General features: G+C 56.0%; 2 protein-coding genes across 2 annotated transcripts in view; one reads left to right on the top strand and one right to left on the bottom strand.

Annotated features, from left to right (window-relative positions):
- Positions 1-9116, top strand: part of pdzd2 (PDZ domain containing 2) — a 48219-nt gene extending 39103 nt beyond the window's left edge. Inside the window, 8 exon segments of the mRNA XM_056420008.1 lie at positions 1083-1447; positions 1518-1662; positions 2094-4455; positions 4673-4790; positions 6846-6947; positions 7713-8103; positions 8106-8135; positions 8664-9116. Coding sequence (XP_056275983.1) covers positions 1083-1447; positions 1518-1662; positions 2094-4455; positions 4673-4790; positions 6846-6947; positions 7713-8103; positions 8106-8135; positions 8664-8854 — 3704 coding nt within the window. The 3' untranslated portion in view covers positions 8855-9116.
- Positions 1-18267, bottom strand: part of sub1b (SUB1 regulator of transcription b) — a 275625-nt gene that overhangs the window by 217912 nt on the left and 39446 nt on the right. The window lies entirely within an intron of this gene.

Here is an 18267-nt window from a genome sequence, read left to right as displayed (position 1 = left end):
GAGGGGTCTGGGACTGAGGGTTCTGGGGACTGAGGGGTCTGGGACTGAGGGTTCTGATACTGGGGACTGAGGGGTCTGGGACTGAGGACTGAGGGGTCTGGGACTGAGGGTTCTGATACTGGGGACTGAGGGGTCTGGGACTGAGGGTTCTGGGGACTGAGGGGTCTGGGACTGAGGGGTCTGGGACTGAGGGTTCTGATACTGGGGACTGAGGGGTCTGGGACTGAGGGTTCTGGGGACTGAGGGGTCTGGGACTGAGGGTTCTGATACTGGGGACTGAGGGTTCTGATACTGGGGACTGAGGGTTCTGGGGACTGAGGGGTCTGGGACTGGGGACTGAGGGTTCTGGGACTGAGGGGTCTGGGGACTGAGGGGTCTGGGACTGAGGGTTCTGATACTGGGGACTGAGGGTTCTGGGGACTGAGGGGTCTGGGACTGGGGACTGAGGGTTCTGGGACTGAGGGGTCTGGGGACTGAGGGGTCTGGGACTGAGGACTGAGGGGTCTGGGACTGAGGACTGAGGGGTCTGGGACTGAGGGTTCTGATACTGGGGACTGAGGGTTCTGGGGACTGAGGGTTCTGGGACTGAGGGTTCTGGTACTGGGGACTGAGGGTTCTGGGTCTGGGGACTGAGGGGTCTGGTACTGGGGACTGAGGGTTCTGGGACTGAGGGTTCTGGGACTGAGGACTGAGGGTTCTGGGACTGAGGGTTCTGGGTCTGGGGACTGAGGGTTCTGGGTCTGGGGACTGAGGGTTCTGGTACTGGGGACTGAGGGTTCTGGGTCTGGGGACTGAGGGTTCTGGGTCTGGGGACTGAGGGTTCTGGTACTGGGGACTGAGGGTTCTGGGTCTGGGGACTGAGGGTTCTGGTACTGGGGACTGAGGGTTCTGGGACTGAGGACTGAGGGTTCTGGGACTGAGGGTTCTGGGTCTGGGGACTGAGGGTTCTGGGACTGAGGACTGAGGGTTCTGGGTCTGGGGACTGAGGGTTCTGGTACTGGGGACTGAGGGTTCTGGGTCTGGTCCACCTGTGTCGTGCTCTGTGGCCCTCATAGAGTTCTTCTTTGTCCCTTCTGGATCAGAAGTGCCCATCGCCTCGCAGCCCAGGACCCCGGTCCACCGCGTGGAGCCCGTCGCCGCCTCTAGCCCCGCCTCCCTCCGAAGCCCTCTGCTCCGCCAGCGGCGCCTGAGGTGCCTTGAGGACGAGCTCAGCGACGAAGACGAGGACGGCGGGCCGACGAAGACGGACCCTCTCGTCTTCAAAAGAGCGTCCGGCGATCCCCGGCGGGACTCGGCGGTGGCGAGCGCTCCGCCGCCGCTCTGCAGGGAGGGCCTCGTGACCTTGAGGAGGACGGAGGGCGAGTCGTTCGGCCTGGACCTGGAGGTCACGTCGCCCCCTCTGAAGGTGGTGGTGGTGGGCCTGAAGCCCGGGGGGGCAGCAGAGCGGGTACGTGGGGGTCTGACCTCGGGTCAAATGAAGGACTCGAGGTCATCTGACGGCGCTCTCCCTCCACCAGGAGGCGGCGGGGAGCCTGAGCCCCGGAGACCAGCTGCTCCGGATCGGGGACACGTCGGTGCGCTCCTCCACGTACCGCCACATCTGTGAGCTCATGCACCACCTCCCCCGGACGCTGACCCTGGAGGTCAAGAGGCCGCTTTCAGGTAACACCGTGTGGTCAGAAGGCCTTTTTCCTGGAGGTCAAAGGTCGTCCAAAATGGACCAGAGGGCCGCACTTTAATACTGTAACTAGAGAGCCGTGTCTTTCCGTCTTAAGCTCCTCCCCAAAGCAAGCTGCCGGCGTCTGGCCTTCTCTCCGTGGTGACGATGGGATCAGGAGATTGACCCTTCATGAGCAGCACTGTGGTCACTGTGTAGCCCCCCCCCAGTAGTGTGAAGTTAGCTTAGCTTAGTCTCACGTTGATTAGCACAGTTCTTCCAGTGTCACGTCATCATGTTCGTGATGACCTGGTTTCCACCACATGGGCATTACCTATAGAGTCCAGCAGAGGGCTCTCATGTTCTGATAGAACTAGGCTCGGTGTTTGAACTCATTCCATCCCAACTCAACGGCTTCCCTCTTGTGTGGTCCCAGCTGTAGATCGACTGTCCAGTCTGATGATGTCGTCAGGGAGCAGTGACGGCGCCCCGACCCTGAACCCACCTACGTCTGTTCAGGGGACATCGGATGAAGGACAAGTAACGGGTGCAAATTCTGAGAATTCCAACCACACAACCCGAACAGACGTTCACGTAGCCGTCACCGCTATCGAGGGCGTGCTATCGGAAGTGAGCGTCCGCAGTGCTCGACGGACTCCTCCCCCCTGCAACTCTTTATCTCCGGAGCCTGCAGCCTGCCATCCCAGCCCGTGTGAGAACATCCAGGCTCCGGTAGAGTCCGGTCCACTGGGCTCCTCCAGCTCGGAGGCAGGGAATAGAAACGGTGCCGTGCCCCCTGTGGAGACCCTCAGCTCTGCTGTGTTCTATGGGCCTCATGCTGGATCGAAGTGCATGTGCCCCAAAGGAGAGGACAGCGACTCCTCCGCTGGCCGCCGTGTGCCGGTCAATACGACTGCCGGCAGTCTTCACGAGGAGGCCGTGGAGGTCTGTTTGTGTGACGGCCGGCGACCTGCTGCCCGAGACATATCGCCCTCGAGCCAGTCAGCCAACGGGGCGCCATCTTCTCAGCACGACAGCAGTCAAAACACAGAACTGGAACCGACCTCGCCGCTCTCCGCTGACGTCTTACCGGCAAACAACGAAGACTCCGTGACAACGAGCCGAGACTCGCAGCCATCTCCTCCACTTGGGGTCTCCGCTCCGGTGCAGCAATGCCACACTTCACCTGTGGATTCCTCAGAGCGCCACCCGGATGGTGCCATGGAGCCCTGTGACGGAGGCCCGTCTCCACCAGGTACCCACAGAGTCACGAAGGGTACCACTACTACACATGTGCATGCAGATTCCTTGCTGTCCTCAACTTCATGGAAGAACTTGAATACACAAACACTCCATTCAGCTCCAGTGGAGTCAGAGGCCTCAGCTTCAAGAATCCACCAATTGGACACAAGAGTGTCGGCGTCACTGACGAGCAAAGAAAAAGCTTTGGAGTGTAGAACTAATTTAAACTCCCACGCTATCTCCGTGCTCAAGAAGAGCTCTGGGCTCAAACCTCCTGGTGATCGAGACTATCCCGTTTGGAGCAGTAGCTTCAAGCTGCAGGTTGAAACTCAAATCAGACTAAACGCCAACGTTCCCAAGTTGAAGGGCCTTGCTATTAAGAGTAGGAACACAGCTCAGGAGGAGCCGACTGGTCGGGAGAGTCCCGTATCCTTAAACCAGTCGCCGAAATACCCATCAACACCCACCACGTCCAGCTCTTTGAAAGACAAGACCCCATGCCTGGATTTGCCCAAAGTAAGTGAAAGAAGGCCAGCTGAGGCCGGGCCCTCAGGGACCTCACAAACAGAGATCCAGTTCAGCTCCAAACCGCCAGCCAAGGCACACACGACCACTCAGAGGACCTTTATCGAGGTTCGACTGTCTTCCCTGTATGGCTCTTCACCACAGAGAGAGACGGTGACTCCAGAAGACTCTCAACCCGCTCAAAGAGGCACAGATGCAGGACCAGCACCCACGGGGTCTCCTGCCAACTCCACGGCAGAAAGAACTAAGGGCAAAGAAGATTCAAGCCCAACCAATGGCTCCAAACCCAGAACCGTGGTGGAGACGAGTGAGGCCCTGAAGCCCAGCATGAAGACGATGGACAGGCGGAGCCTCCCCACGGACACCGCCTTGTCCTCCGTCCGGCACAAGATCAAGTCCTTTGAGAACCTGGCTAACTTTGACAAGCCGGTGGCTAAGAGCAGCGACATCCATTCGTACGCGCTGGCCTACAGAGCCTCGCTCCACCAGAGGATCGCCGGGTACATGGGCGTGGTCAACTCCATCGACTGCCGGTCCCGGCAAAGGAGTTTCACTTCTTATGTGGAGAACCTGATGCCCACGACGCGCTGCTCCCCTCTCCTCACTACATCTCCATCCAGCATTACACTGACCAACCTCGAGCTCCCACGTTCCAGCTGTAGCGCGGTTCCCCCGGCGGAGGGCCTCCGAGCTTCGGACGGGGCGGGGCCACTGACCCCCCAGGTGCTGCGCAGGAAACACGGCAGGCTTCCCCTCGGCAGCTTGCGGCAGCTCAGGGCGATCAGCATGCCTGACTTGGATCAACTCTGCACCGAGGACTTCGGCAGCGACCGCGGTGCGGCCGTGGAGACGACCGAGCGCGGCGGCGACGCCGTCCTCCAGACGGCCACAGAGGCCCAGAGCTCTCCGGCTCCCGCAGACCGGACGAACGTGGATGTGACCCGGGACAGCGGAGGTGATGTTGGATCCACTGAAGATCCTCCTCAGGGAACCCCAGAGACCCCCGGCCAACCGCCTGGCTGGGCCATCAGGTGGGAGGTTCAATCATTTGTTTGCTCATTGGTCTAATGGCAAATTCAAAATAAATACATATTTTCTTGGTCAATGTACCTGAATACATTTCCTCTCCGACAAACAGAGATTGAAGATGAGTTCCTTTCTATTGAAACTGTGTTTGATGCTGTTTGAGATGGTGATCAGGAGGAGGAGGAGGAGGAGGAGGAGTCATGGGCTGCTCTGTGTTCTCAGTTTCAAGGAGCTGGCTTCTTCCCCCGGCAGTCAGAGTGCTCTGCTCAGCCTGCTGACCTCCCCGGGGCTCCAGTCCTACGCCTCGGCCCTGCTGCAGGAGGCGCAGGCGCTCTCACAGGTGACGCCTCGCCACATTGACTCTGTGTCTCCATGTGTTGGTCGTATTGACTCTGTGTCTCCATGTGTTGGTCACACTGACTCTGTGTCTCCATGTGTTGGTCACATTGACTCTGTGTCTCCATGTGTTGGTCACATTGACTCTGTGTCTCCATGTGTTGGTCACATTGACTCTGTGTCTCCATGTGTTGGTCACATTGACTCTGTGTCTCCATGTGTTGGTCACACTGACTCTGTGTCTCCATGTGTTGGTCACATTGACTCTGTGTCTCCATGTGTTGGTCGTATTGACTCTGTGTCTCCATGTGTTGGTCACACTGACTCTGTGTCTCCATGTGTTGGTCACATTGACTCTGTGTCTCCATGTGTTGGTCACATTGACTCTGTGTCTCCATGTGTTGGTCACATTGACTCTGTGTCTCCATGTGTTGGTCACATTTACTCTGTGTCTCCATGTGTTGGTCACATTGACTCTGTGTCTCCATGTGTTGGTCACACTGACTCTGTGTCTCCATGTGTTGGTCACATTGACTCTGTGTCTCCATGTGTTGGTCACATTGACTCTGTGTCTCCATGTGTTGGTCACATTGACTCTGTGTCTCCATGTGTTGGTCACATTGACTCTGTGTCTCCATGTGTTGGTCACATTGACTCTGTGTCTCCATGTGTTGGTCACACTGACTCTGTGTCTCCATGTGTTGGTCACATTGACTCTGTGTCTCCATGTGTTGGTCACATTGACTCTGTGTCTCCATGTGTTGGTCACATTGACTCTGTGTCTCCATGTGTTGGTCACATTGACTCTGTGTCTCCATGTGTTGGTCACATTGACTCTGTGTCTCCATGTGTTGGTCACATTGACTCTGTGTCTCCATGTGTTGGTCACATTGACTCTGTGTCTCCATGTGTTGGTCACATTGACTCTGTGTCTCCATGTGTTGGTCACATTGACTCTGTGTCTCCATGTGTTGGTCACATTGACTCTGTGTCTCCATGTGTTGGTCACATTGACTCTGTGTCTCCATGTGTTGGTCACATTGACTCTGTGTCTCCATGTGTTGGTCACATTGACTCTGTGTCTCCATGTGTTGGTCACATTGACTCTGTGTCTCCATGTGTTGGTCACATTGACTCTGTGTCTCCATGTGTTGGTCACATTGACTCTGTGTCTCCATGTGTTGGTCACATTGACTCTGTGTCTCCATGTGTTGGTCACATTGACTCTGTGTCTCCATGTGTTGGTCACATTGACTCTGTGTCTCCATGTGTTGGTCACATTGACTCTGTGTCTCCATGTGTTGGTCACATTGACTCTGTGTCTCCATGTGTTGGTCACATTGACTCTGTGTCTCCATGTGTTGGTCACATTGACTCTGTGTCTCCATGTGTTGGTCACATTGACTCTGTGTCTCCATGTGTTGGTCACATTGACTCTGTGTCTCCATGTGTTGGTCACATTGACTCTGTGTCTCCATGTGTTGGTCACATTGACTCTGTGTCTCCATGTGTTGGTCACATTGACTCTGTGTCTCCATGTGTTGGTCACATTGACTCTGTGTCTCCATGTGTTGGTCACATTGACTCTGTGTCTCCATGTGTTGGTCACATTGACTCTGTGTCTCCATGTGTTGGTCACATTGACTCTGTGTCTCCATGTGTTGGTCACATTGACTCTGTGTCTCCATGTGTTGGTCACATTGACTCTGTGTCTCCATGTGTTGGTCACACTGACTCTGTGTCTCCATGTGTTGGTCATACTGACTCTGTGTCTCCATGTGTTGGTCACATTGACTCTGTGTCTCCATGTGTTGGTCACATTGACTCTGTGTCTCCATGTGTTGGTCACATTGACTCTGTGTCTCCATGTGTTGGTCACATTGACTCTGTGTCTCCATGTGTTGGTCACACTGACTCTGTGTCTCCATGTGTTGGTCATACTGACTCTGTGTCTCCATGTGTTGGTCACATTGACTCTGTGTCTCCATGTGTTGGTCACACTGACTCTGTCTCCATGTGTTGGTCACACTGACTCTGTGTCTCCATGTCCTCCATGCAGGTCAACGGTAACACTCACCTGGTGGTCCTGAGCAAAGAGGAAGGCTCGGGGCTCGGCTTCAGTGTTGCTGGTGGAGTCGACCTGGAGCAGAAGGCCATCACTGTGAGTAAAGTGTAGGGCTCAGCCTTAGAGATAGAGGAAGGAGATGAGGTTCCTCTAGGAGCCTTAGAGATAGAGTAAGGAGATGAGGTTCCTCTAGGAGCCTTAGAGATAGAGGAAGGAGATGAGGTTCCTCTAGGAGCCTTAGAGATAGAGGAAGGAGATGAGGTTCCTCTAGGAGCCTTAGAGATAGAGGAAGGAGATGAGGTTCCTCTAGGAGCCTTAGAGATAGAGGAAGGAGATGAGGTTCCTCTAGGAGCCTTAGAGATAGAGTAAGGAGATGAGTTTCCTCTAGGAGCCTTAGAGATAGAGTAAGGAGATGAGGTTCCTCTAGGAGCCTTAGAGATAGAGTAAGGAGATGAGGTTCCTCTAGGAGCCTTAGAGATAGAGGAAGGAGATGAGGTTCCTCTAGGAGCCTTAGAGATAGAGTAAGGAGATGAGGTTCCTCTAGGAGCCTTAGAGATAGAGTAAGGAGATGAGGTTCCTCTAGTGGCCTTAGAGATAGAGGAAGGAGATGAGGTTCCTCTAGGAGCCTTAGAGATAGAGTAAGGAGATGAGGTTCCTCTAGGAGCCTTAGAGATACATTTAAAATAAATATACACTTTTATTAATCCCCAAGGGAAAATTAGTTCTCTGCATTTAACCCATCCTTAGTTATTAAGGAGCAGTGGGCTCTAGGAGCCTTAGAGATAGGGTAAGGAGATGAGGTTCCTCTAGGAGCCTTGGAGATAGAGGAAGGAGATGAGTACTGTATCATTTTGGGTCCAGGTCCATCGGGTCTTCAGCAAAGGGCCGGCGAGCCTGGAGGGGAGGATCCAGAGAGGGGACAGCGTCCTGTCCGTCAACGGGACCAGTCTGGGGGGTAAGACCCACTCCGAGGTGTTCTCCTGCCTCCATCAGGCCCGGCTGTCCACTCAGGCCCTCGTGGTCATCTGGAGGGACGAGGACGGAGAGCTGGACGAGAAGTCTTCTGGAGCCGGAACCGGTGGGTCCCCTGTGCCCCCCCCCTCACTGATGTATGATGTGCAACCTCAGCAACCTCATGATGCCCCTCTCTGTGGTGGTGGGGGTCCAGACGGTGCTTCAGCGGTGGAGCTCCACAAGTCCTCCGCTGGCCTGGGTTTCAGTCTGGAAGGGGGGAAGGCCTCGTCCCAGGGGGGCCGCCGCTCACCGTCCAACGCATCTTCAAAGGTGACCCCGTTGTTTATGTTGAAGATAAATATTAATTTAATCATCTGGAAAGAAATACTAGTCTCATGGCACAGGTAGAACCCGTAGAGGGTCTGTTATGGACTCTTAGGGATCCAGCACCACCAAGAAGTCTGAAATAAGAGGGTGCACCTGAAACCACTTCAGGGATGAGGAGTGTCCATGGTGATCCACCGTGGTCTCAATGGACGAGTTGCTCGTCTCTTCTTCCTCGACTCCCTGCCTCCTGCTCATCACAGCCCTCTTGTGATTGGTTGCCTGTCAGCAGTAACTGTCCAATAGGAATCATGCCTGGTTGGGTCTCTTCTTTCTTGTCTTTGATACTTTGCTTTCTGCGTGGAGAACACTGGAAAGTGACTCTTTCATAAAAAGTTACGTTTCTACGTGAAAACATTTGTGGTGTGGGCTCCATGCTTGACAGGGGGCGGGGCTTGTTTCATGTCAGATCTCTCTCGCGAGCTGAGGGGAATCAGACGGTCTTTAACGTGAGTCGCTGTACTCCTCCAACAGGAGGCGCCACAGAGCTGTCCGGGCTGATGGAGGTGGGCGATCAAGTCGTGTCCATCAACGGGCGTTCTCTGGAGGGCCTCCTGCACCACGACGCCTGGAAGGTCCTCAAAGCCACCGAGGAAGGGCCCAACCAGCTCCTGGTACGCAGGGCGAGGCCCCTGCCCGTAAAGAACCAGGCCCTGGAGAGCTGAGGCGGAGGAGGACTCTGGTCCTGGAGGCCTCTGTTGTGTTTGGTGACATGTGTTTGTATGTAGGAATAGCCAAATGTGAGGGACCACTAACTATCGAGATTTACATTGATTCATGATTTATTTCAGAAGGGAGGGAAGTTTGTTTACAATAGAATCACTAAAGGATCTTCTTTTTTATTTTTTAAAGTCAGTATGTGGATCATGCTCACCTGACGTCTTCGACCTTTGTAAATGTAAACGTCTTAAAATCATTTAAAACCTTTGAGTCTGTTTCTCTACTCAAAGTGGGAGGGGCTTAGAGGCTGGGAGGGACCGCGTGTCGGATAGTGCGACATCTAGTGGCGAGGTTGTAGATTGTAACCGACCGGATACTTTCTGCAGTAACGCGAGCCGCCGAGGTCAAACCCCCGACAACGCCGGCGGCCTCGGTCAACGTCCGGCGGCACCGCGGTTCTCAAGCCGTGGTCCTCTGGGACTACGGTGGCCTGCAGGGACTAACTGGTTGTGTGCAACACGATGTGAAGGGGCCAGCAGCCGAGGGCTCACAGGAAGTCACAGCAGGTCACTACTGGAGGGAAGGCAACTAGAGAACAATGACACGTCTTTAAACTTTGATTAAACACAAACTCTGACTCATTGAATGGACCGAGCTGTTCACCACAGAGGCTCAGAGTGACCAGAGAGGACTAGACACGCAACATGTCGGCCCCCTGCTCACCCTTCTGTCTTTATCTTTACAGTGAAGAGTTGAACACGATAGCAGCCGGGGGCAGGTCCTCACACCGGGGAGACGGGTAGTTGTAAGGAGTGGCCACCAGGGGTCAGTCAACGCACACACACACCCTCCTAACTCCTCTTCGTCTGGTGTGGAGCTGCTGAAACAAAGTGTAGAGGACCCTGTTCTGAACCCAGCTGCCTCTGCAGGGAGAGAAGAGCAACACGAGCAACACGAGCCCCTCTGGAGCGCTGCCCGCTGAGGAGACTGCTGCCTCAGCTCCGCCCCTCAGGGTTACTGCTGCCTCAGCTCCGCCCCTCAGGGTTACTGCTGCCTCAGCTCCGCCCCTCAGGGTTACTGCTGCCTCAGCTCCGCCCCTCAGGGCTACTGCTGCCTCAGCTCCGCCCCTCAGGGTTACTGCTGCCTCCTGGACATGCAGAGGACTGACAGGGATCTCACTGAGACCACATGAGACCACATGAGTCCACATGAGACCACATGAGACCACATGAGACCACATGAGTCCACATGAGACCACATGAGACCACATGAGTCCACATGAGACCACATGAGTCCACATGAGACCACATGAGACCACATGAGTCCACATGAGACCACATGAGTCCACATGAGACCACATGAGACCACAAGAGTCCACATGAGACCACATGAGTCCACATGAGACCACATGAGACCACATGAGACCACATGAGACCACAAGAGTCCACATGAGACCACATGAGACCACATGAGTCCACATGAGACCACATGAGTCCACAAGAGACCACATGAGACCACAAGAGTCCATATGAGACCACATGAGTCCACATGAGACCACATGAGTCCACATGAGACCACAAGAGTCCACATGAGACCACATGAGACCACATGAGACCACATGAGACCACATGATGCCACATGAGACCACATGAGACCACATGAGACCACATGAGACCACATGAGACCACATGACACCACATGAGACCACATGAGACCACATGAGACCACATGAGACCACATGAGTTCACATGAGACCACATGAGTCCACATGAGACCACATGAGTCCACATGAGACCACATGAGACCACATGAGTCCACATGAGACCACATGAGACCACATGAGACCACATGAGACCACATGAGACCACATGAGAGCACATGAGACCACATGAGACCACATGAGAGCACATGAGACCACATGAGACCACATGAGAGCACATGAGACCACATGAGTCCACATGAGAGCACATGAGACCACATGAGTCCACATGAGACCACATGAGTCCACATGAGACCACATGAGTCCACATGAGAGCACATGAGTCCACATGAGAGCACATGAGACCACATGAGTCCACATGAGACCACATGAGTCCACATGAGACCACATGAGTCCACATGAGACCACATGAGACCACATGAGTCCACATGAGACCACATGAGTCCACTTGAGACCACATGAGTCCACATGAGAGCATGAGACCACATGAGACCACATGAGACCACATGACACCACATGAGACCACATGACACCACATGAGACCACATGATGCCACATGAGACCACATGACACCACATGAGACCACATGAGACCACATGAGACCACATGAGACCACATGACACCACATGAGACCACATGAGACCACATGAGACCACATGAGACCACATGAGACCAGATGAGACCACATGAGTCCACATGAGACCACATGAGACCACATGAGTCCACATGAGTCCACATGAGACCACATGAGACCACATGAGTCCACATGAGTCCACATGAGACCACATGAGTCCACATGAGTCCACATGAGAGCACATGAGTCCACATGAGAGCACATGAGACCACATGAGTCCACATGAGACCACATGAGTCCACATGAGTCCACATGAGACCACATGAGTCCACATGAGACCACATGAGTCCACATGAGACCACATGAGTCCACTTGAGACCACATGAGTCCACATGAGACCACATGAGTCCACATGAGAGCACATGAGACCACATGAGACCACATGAGTCCACATGAGACCACATGAGTCCACATGAGTCCACATGAGACCACATGAGTCCACATAGATATAGATAGATATATACTTTATTAATCCCCAAGGGGAAATTTGTCGTGAAAATGGCGCCGTGCCAACGGCTGCTTGTTTCAGTAGTGGCGTTTTGCTTTTATTTTATTGTCTTTTTTTGCACTTTTCCTCTCTTTTTCTTTTTCTTTTCTTTCACGTTTGTCTTAGTTACGGTCGGACACTGGACCATAACTACTTTTTTCGATACTTCTACTGTGGCTTTTGTTCACTTTGTCGTGAGTATCGGAGAGCCACAGCAAAACAATGACGGGGACCGTCGTCTACTCGCTCAGCTGATCGCTGTGCAGGCCGAAGCTTCTGCCTGGAGACAGACCTGTGATCCCGCTGGAGCTACAAGGGCTCGCGGCTGCAGATCGGGTGTCAAGCGGAGGGCTAAAACGAGGAGATACAAACCCTCGGTACCGTCGATCATAACGGGGAACGTGAGGTCTTTGGCGAATAAGACGGATGAGCTCGGCGCGCTGGTAATGTCTGAGAGGATCTTCCGTGAGAGCAGCCTCTTGTGCTTCACTGAGACGTGGCTACACGCGGACTATCCGGATCACAGCGCGTCTTTGCCCGGCTTCAGGACTGTTCGGGCTGACAGAGACGCTACACAGAGCGGTAAGATGAGGGGGGGCGGGATCGCTGTTTATGTGAATGAACGGTGGTGCCATCCGGACCATGTGTCCGTGAAGGAGCGCTTCTGTAGCCCGAACATTGAACTGCTGGCCGTGGGGATGCGCCCGTACTATTTGCCGAGAGAGTTCACGTCCGCCATTGTGGTTGTCGTGTACGTGCCGCCATCAGCTGACGCTGAGGAAGCTGTGGACACCATCCACTCCACTGTCTGCTCTGCTGAATCATCAGCCTGGAGCATTCATGACCATCACTGGCGACTTTAACCACACCACATTGGAAAAAGCTCTGCCAACCTTCCATCAATACATAGACTGCCCAACAAGGAACAATAAAACTCTGGACTTGCTGTATGCTAATACTAAGGACGCATACAGCGCCACTGCCCTTCCCCCCCTCGGCAGGTCTGATCATGACCTGGTCCGGCTGACACCAGGTCTGTTCCTCTGGTGAAGAGGCTGTGACCACCAGGACTGTGAGGAGGTGGTCTCTGGAGGCTAACGACGCTCTGCAGGACTGCTTCGAGTCAACGGACTGGGATGTGCTGTGTGGACCGCACGGGGAGGACATCAACAGGATGACCGACTGCATCACGGAATACATCAAGTTCTGTGAACACACCACCATCCCATCACGGACTGTGCGCTGCTTCCCCAACAACAAGCCCTGGATCACCAGGGACCTGAAGGCGCTTCTTAACAAGAAGAAAGCTGCTTTCAGGTCTGGAGACAGGGATGAGCTGAGGAGAGTCCAGCGCAACCTGAAGGTGAAGCTCAGGGAGGGCAAGGACTCCTACAGGAGGAAGCTGGAGGCCAAACTCCAGCTGAACAACACAAGGGAGGTGTGGTCTGGGATGAAGCAGATAACTGGCTTCAAGGTGGGAGGGAGACAGCCAGGGGGCTCCTGGAAGGGCCAACCAGCTGAACTGTTTTCAATAGGTTCAGTTCACAGCCCTCCCGTCTCCTCCACACATCACACCTCCCAAACACCTCCCCTCTGTCCCCCTGCTGAGCTGCACATCCACGAGCCCTCAATAACAATGGGCTCCTCCTCCCCCCTCTCTGTGACGACTGACCAGGTGAGAAGACAGCTGGAGAAACTACTCCAGCGCAGAGCTGAAGGTCCTGATGGCATCAGCCCCAGGGTCCTAAAGACCTGCGCCACCCAGCTGTCTGGTGTCCTGCAGCGCCTCTTCAACCTCAGCCTGAGGCTGGGGGAGGTCCCTGTGGAAGACGTCGTGCCTGGTCCCTGTCCCAAAGAAGTCAACACCATCTGGCCTCAACGACTACCGACCGTCGCCTCACCTCCCATGTGATGAAGGTGCTGGAGGCTGGTCTTGGCCCACCTCCGGCCGCAGGTGAAATCGTCGTTGGACCCTCTGCAATCTGCTTACCAGCCTCATGTGGGAGTGGACGACGCCATCATCTACCTGCTGCAACGAGCTCAGTCGCACCTGGATGGAACCGGTGTCTCTGTGAGTCACTTTCTTTGACTTCTCCAGTGCATTTAACACCATCCAGCCACTGCTGCTGAGTGAGAAGCTGCGTGGCAGTGTGGGCGCGTCCACCATCTCCTGGGTCACTGACTACCTCACAAGCAGGCCACAGTTTGTCAGAATGGGCGTGTGCTGTCTGGAGCAGTGGTCAGTGATGTTCAAACCCACAGGAACTGTTCTGTCTCCTTCCTCTTCACCCTGTACACCAGTGACTTCCAGTACAACACGGAGTCATGCCATCTGCAGAAGTACTCTGATGACTCTGCAGTGGTCGGGTGTATTAGGGATGGACGGAGGAGGAGGACAGGGCAGTGGTGAGTGACTTTGTAAAGTGGGCGATGAGAATCACCTGCGGCTGAGCGTGGCCAAGACCAGAGATGGTGGTGGACTTCAGGAGGAAGACAGCTCCTCCCCTCTGAGTGTCCTGGGAGTGCGTGGACATGGTGGAGGAGGACCAGTACCTGGGCGTCTCCATCGACAGCCGACTGAACTGGAAGGCCAACATCAACGCTGTGTACAAGAAGGGGATGAGTCGACTTTTTCCTGAGAAAGCTTCGATCCTTCAACGTGTGCAGCAAGATGCTGGAGATGTTCTCCCAGTGGGCGTGGCCAGTGTGCTGCACTTTGCCATTGTCTGCTGGGGGAGCAGCATCGGAGCCGGTGACACCAGCCGTCTTAACAAACTGGTTAGGAAGGCTGGCTCCATCATCGGCTGCCAGCTGGAGCACCTGGAGCAGGTGGTGGAGAGGAGGACGTTGAAGAAACTTGTGTCCATATTGGACCACCCGGACCACCCGGACCACCCTCTCCACCACCTCCTCCAGGGACAGAGGAGGACTTTCTCCAGACGTCTACTCACGCTCCGCTGCCACAAGGACAGATACAGGAGAACATTCCTGCCGACGGCTATGAGGCTCTACAACAGATCACCTCTTGCCAGATCAGAGTGCAATAACTACAACAATAACTGAATACTTACACTATGTTGATCTGCACTTCACACATCTCATTTGTTTGCACGTCCACATGAGTCCACATGAGACCACATGTGACCCCGTGTGACCCCGTGTGATCCCGTGTGACCCCGTGTGAACCCGTGTGACCCCGTGTGACCCCGTGTGATCCCGTGTGATCCTGTGTGACCCCGTGTGATCCTGTGTGACCCCTGTGTGATCCCGTGTGATCCCGTGTGATCCCGTGTGATCCCGTGTGACCCTGTGTGACCCCGTGTGACCCCGTGTGATCGTGTGACCCTGTGATCCCGTGTGACCCTGTGTGACCCTGTGGCAGTCCCGTGTGACCCGTGATCCTGTGTGACCCGTGTGACCCCGTGTGACCCAGACCCTGTGTGATCCCGGTGACCCCGTGTGATCCCGTGTGACCCCGTGTGATCCGGTGTGACCCGTGTGACCCGTGATCCTGTGATCCCGTGTGACCGTGTGATCCCGTGTGACCCTGTGACCCGTGTGACCCTGTGATCCTGTGTGACCCCGTGTGAACCCGTGTGACCCCGTGTGACCCCGTGTGACTCCGTGTGACTCCGTGTGACCCGATCCTGTAGACCCGTGTGACCCTGTGTGACCCGTGTGACCCGTGTGATCCTGTGACCCCGTGTGACCCCGTGTGACTCCGTGTGACCCCGTGTGGTCCTGTGTGATCCCGTGTGACCCCGTGTGACCCCGTGTGATCCTGTGACCCCTGTGACCCGTGTGTGACCCTGTGACCCGTGTGACCCTGTGTGACCCCGTGTGACTCCGTGACCCCCTGTGACTCCGTGTGACCCCGTGTGACTCCGTGTGACCCCGTGACCGGTAGACCTGTGTGACCCGTGTGACCCCGTGTGATCGTGTGACCCCTGTGTGACCCTGTGACCCTGTGACCCCGTGTGATCCTGTGACCCCGTGTGACCCGTGTGACCCCGTGTGACTCCGTGTGACCCCGTGTGACCCCGTGTGACCCCGTGTGACCCCGTGTGACCCCGTGTGACTCCGTGTGACTCCGTGTGACCCCGTGTGACTCCGTGTGACTCTGTGTGACCCCGTGTGACCCCGTGTGACCCCGTGTGACTCCGTGTGACCCCGTGTGACCCGTGTGATCCCGTGTGACCCGTGTGATCCCGTGTGACCCTGTGTGATCCTGTGTGACCCTGTGTGACCCCGTGTGACCCCGTGTGATCCTGTGTGACCCCTGTGTGACCCCGTGTGACCCTGTGTGACCCTGTGTGATCCCGTGTGATCCCGTGTGACCCTGTGTGACCCCGTGTGACCCCGTGTGATCCTGTGTGATCCCGTGTGACCCCGTGTGATCCCGGCCCGTGACCCTGTGACCCCGTGTGACTCCGTGTGACCCCGTGTGACTCCGTGTGACCCCGTGTGACCCCGTGTGACTCCGTGTGACTCCGTGTGACCCCGTGTGACTCCGTGTGACCCCCTGTGACTCCGTGTGACTCTGTGTGACCCCGTGTGACCCCGTGTGACCCCGTGTGACTCCGTGTGACTCCGTGTGACTCCGTGTGACCCCGTGTGACCCGTGTGACCCGTGTGACCCGTGTGACCCTGTGTGACCCTGTGCAGACCCGTGTGACCCGTGTGACCCCGTGTGACCCTGTGACCCGTGTGACCCGTGTGACCCCGTGTGACCCCGTGTGACCCGTGTGACCCCGTGTGATCCCGTGTGACCCTGTGTGACCCTGTGTGACCCCGTGTGACCCCGTGTGATCCTGTGTGACCCCTGTGTGACCCCGTGTGACCCTGTGACCCTGTAGCGACCCGTGTGACCCTGTGTGACCCCGTGTGACCCGTGTGATCCCGTGTGACCCTGTGTGACCCTGTGTGACCCCGTGTGACCCCGTGTGACCCCGTGTGACCCCTGTGTGACCCCGTGTGATCCCGTGTGACCCCGTGTGACCCCGTGTGACCCCGTGTGATCCCGTGTGACCCCGTGTGATCCCGTGTGACCCCGTGTGACCCTGTGTGACCCCGTGTGATCCTGTGTGACCCCTGTGTGACCCCGTGTGACCCCGTGTGACCCCTGTGACCCCGTGTGACCCTGTGTGACCCTGTGTGACCCCGTGTGATCCCGTGTGACCCTGTGTGACCCTGTGTGACCCCGTGTGATCCCGTGTGACCCTGTGTGACCCTGTGTGATCCCGTGTGACCCTGTGTGACCCTGTGTGACCCCTTGTGACCCTGTGTGACCCCGTGTGACCCTGTGTGATCCCGTGTGACCCCGTGTGATCCCGTGTGACCCGTGTGACCCCGTGTGACCCCGTGTGATCCCGTGTGATCCTGTGTGACCCCGTGTGATCCTGTGTGACCCCGTGTGACCCCGTGTGACCCCGTGTGATCCTGTGTGACCCCTGTGTGATCCCGTGTGATCCCGTGTGACCCCGTGTGATCCCGTGTGACCCCGTGTGACCCCGTGTGACCCCGTGTGATCCCGTGTGATCCTGTGTGATCCCGTGTGATCCCGTGTGATCCCGTGTGATCCTGTGTGATCCCGTGTGACCCCGTGTGACCCCGTGTGACCCCGTGTGACCCTGTGTGACCCCGTGTGACCCCGTGTGACCCCGTGTGATCCCGTGTGACCCCGTGTGACCCCGTGTGATCCTGTGTGACCCCGTGTGACCCCGTGTGATCCCGTGTGACCCCGTGTGATCCCGTGTGACCCCGTGTGACCCCGTGTGACCCCGTGTGACCCCGTGTGATCCTGTGTGACCCTGTGTGACCCCGTGTGACCCCGTGTGATCCCGTGTGACCCCGTGTGATCCCGTGTGACCCCGTGTGACCCTGTGTGACCCTGTGTGATCCCGTGTGACCCCGTGTGATCCCGTGTGACCCCGTGTGACCCTGTGTGACCCCGTGTGACCCCGTGTGACCCCGTGTGATCCCGTGTGACCCCGTGTGATCCTGTGTGACCCTGTGTGATCCTGTGTGACCCCGTGTGACCCTGTGTAACCCCGTGTGACCCTGTGTGACCCCGTGTGACCCCCGTGTGACCCCGTGTGACCCCGGCTGGAGGATGCTGTGACAAGGCGGCGTAATGATCTCCGCGCTGCAGCAGCACACTCGGCCTCTTCATTTATTCTCGTGTTTATTTTTCCATCATGATTCTAATGATTTATTGAAGCGGTGGAAACAAGACAACCAGAGGGCCTCCTGCAGGTCACGAGGGCCACGGGGCGCGAATGAGCCTAAGAAGGGAGGGAGGCCCAGGAACCACGGTCAGTCCTGTAGCTCCTCCCATCAGCGTTAGTGTGTCCTGTAGCTCCTCCCATCAGCGTTAGTGTGTCCTGTAGCTCCTCCCATCAGTGTTAGTGTGTCCTGTAGCTCCTCCCATCAGCGTTAGTGTGTCTTGTAGCTCCTCCCATCACACTGTGGACAGTGTGTGTTTCACGTGAGCGACACAACCACGTCTGACATGTTGTGTTCCTCCAGATTGTTGTTGGTTCATCAACACGACAACAACGCACACGTTGTGACACTA

This window comes from Pseudoliparis swirei, chromosome 7 (genome assembly GCF_029220125.1).
Source record: "Pseudoliparis swirei isolate HS2019 ecotype Mariana Trench chromosome 7, NWPU_hadal_v1, whole genome shotgun sequence".
In the NCBI taxonomy this organism is placed as follows: Eukaryota; Metazoa; Chordata; class Actinopteri; order Perciformes; family Liparidae; genus Pseudoliparis; species Pseudoliparis swirei.
This window is presented reverse-complemented; position numbering and strand designations above follow the sequence as displayed.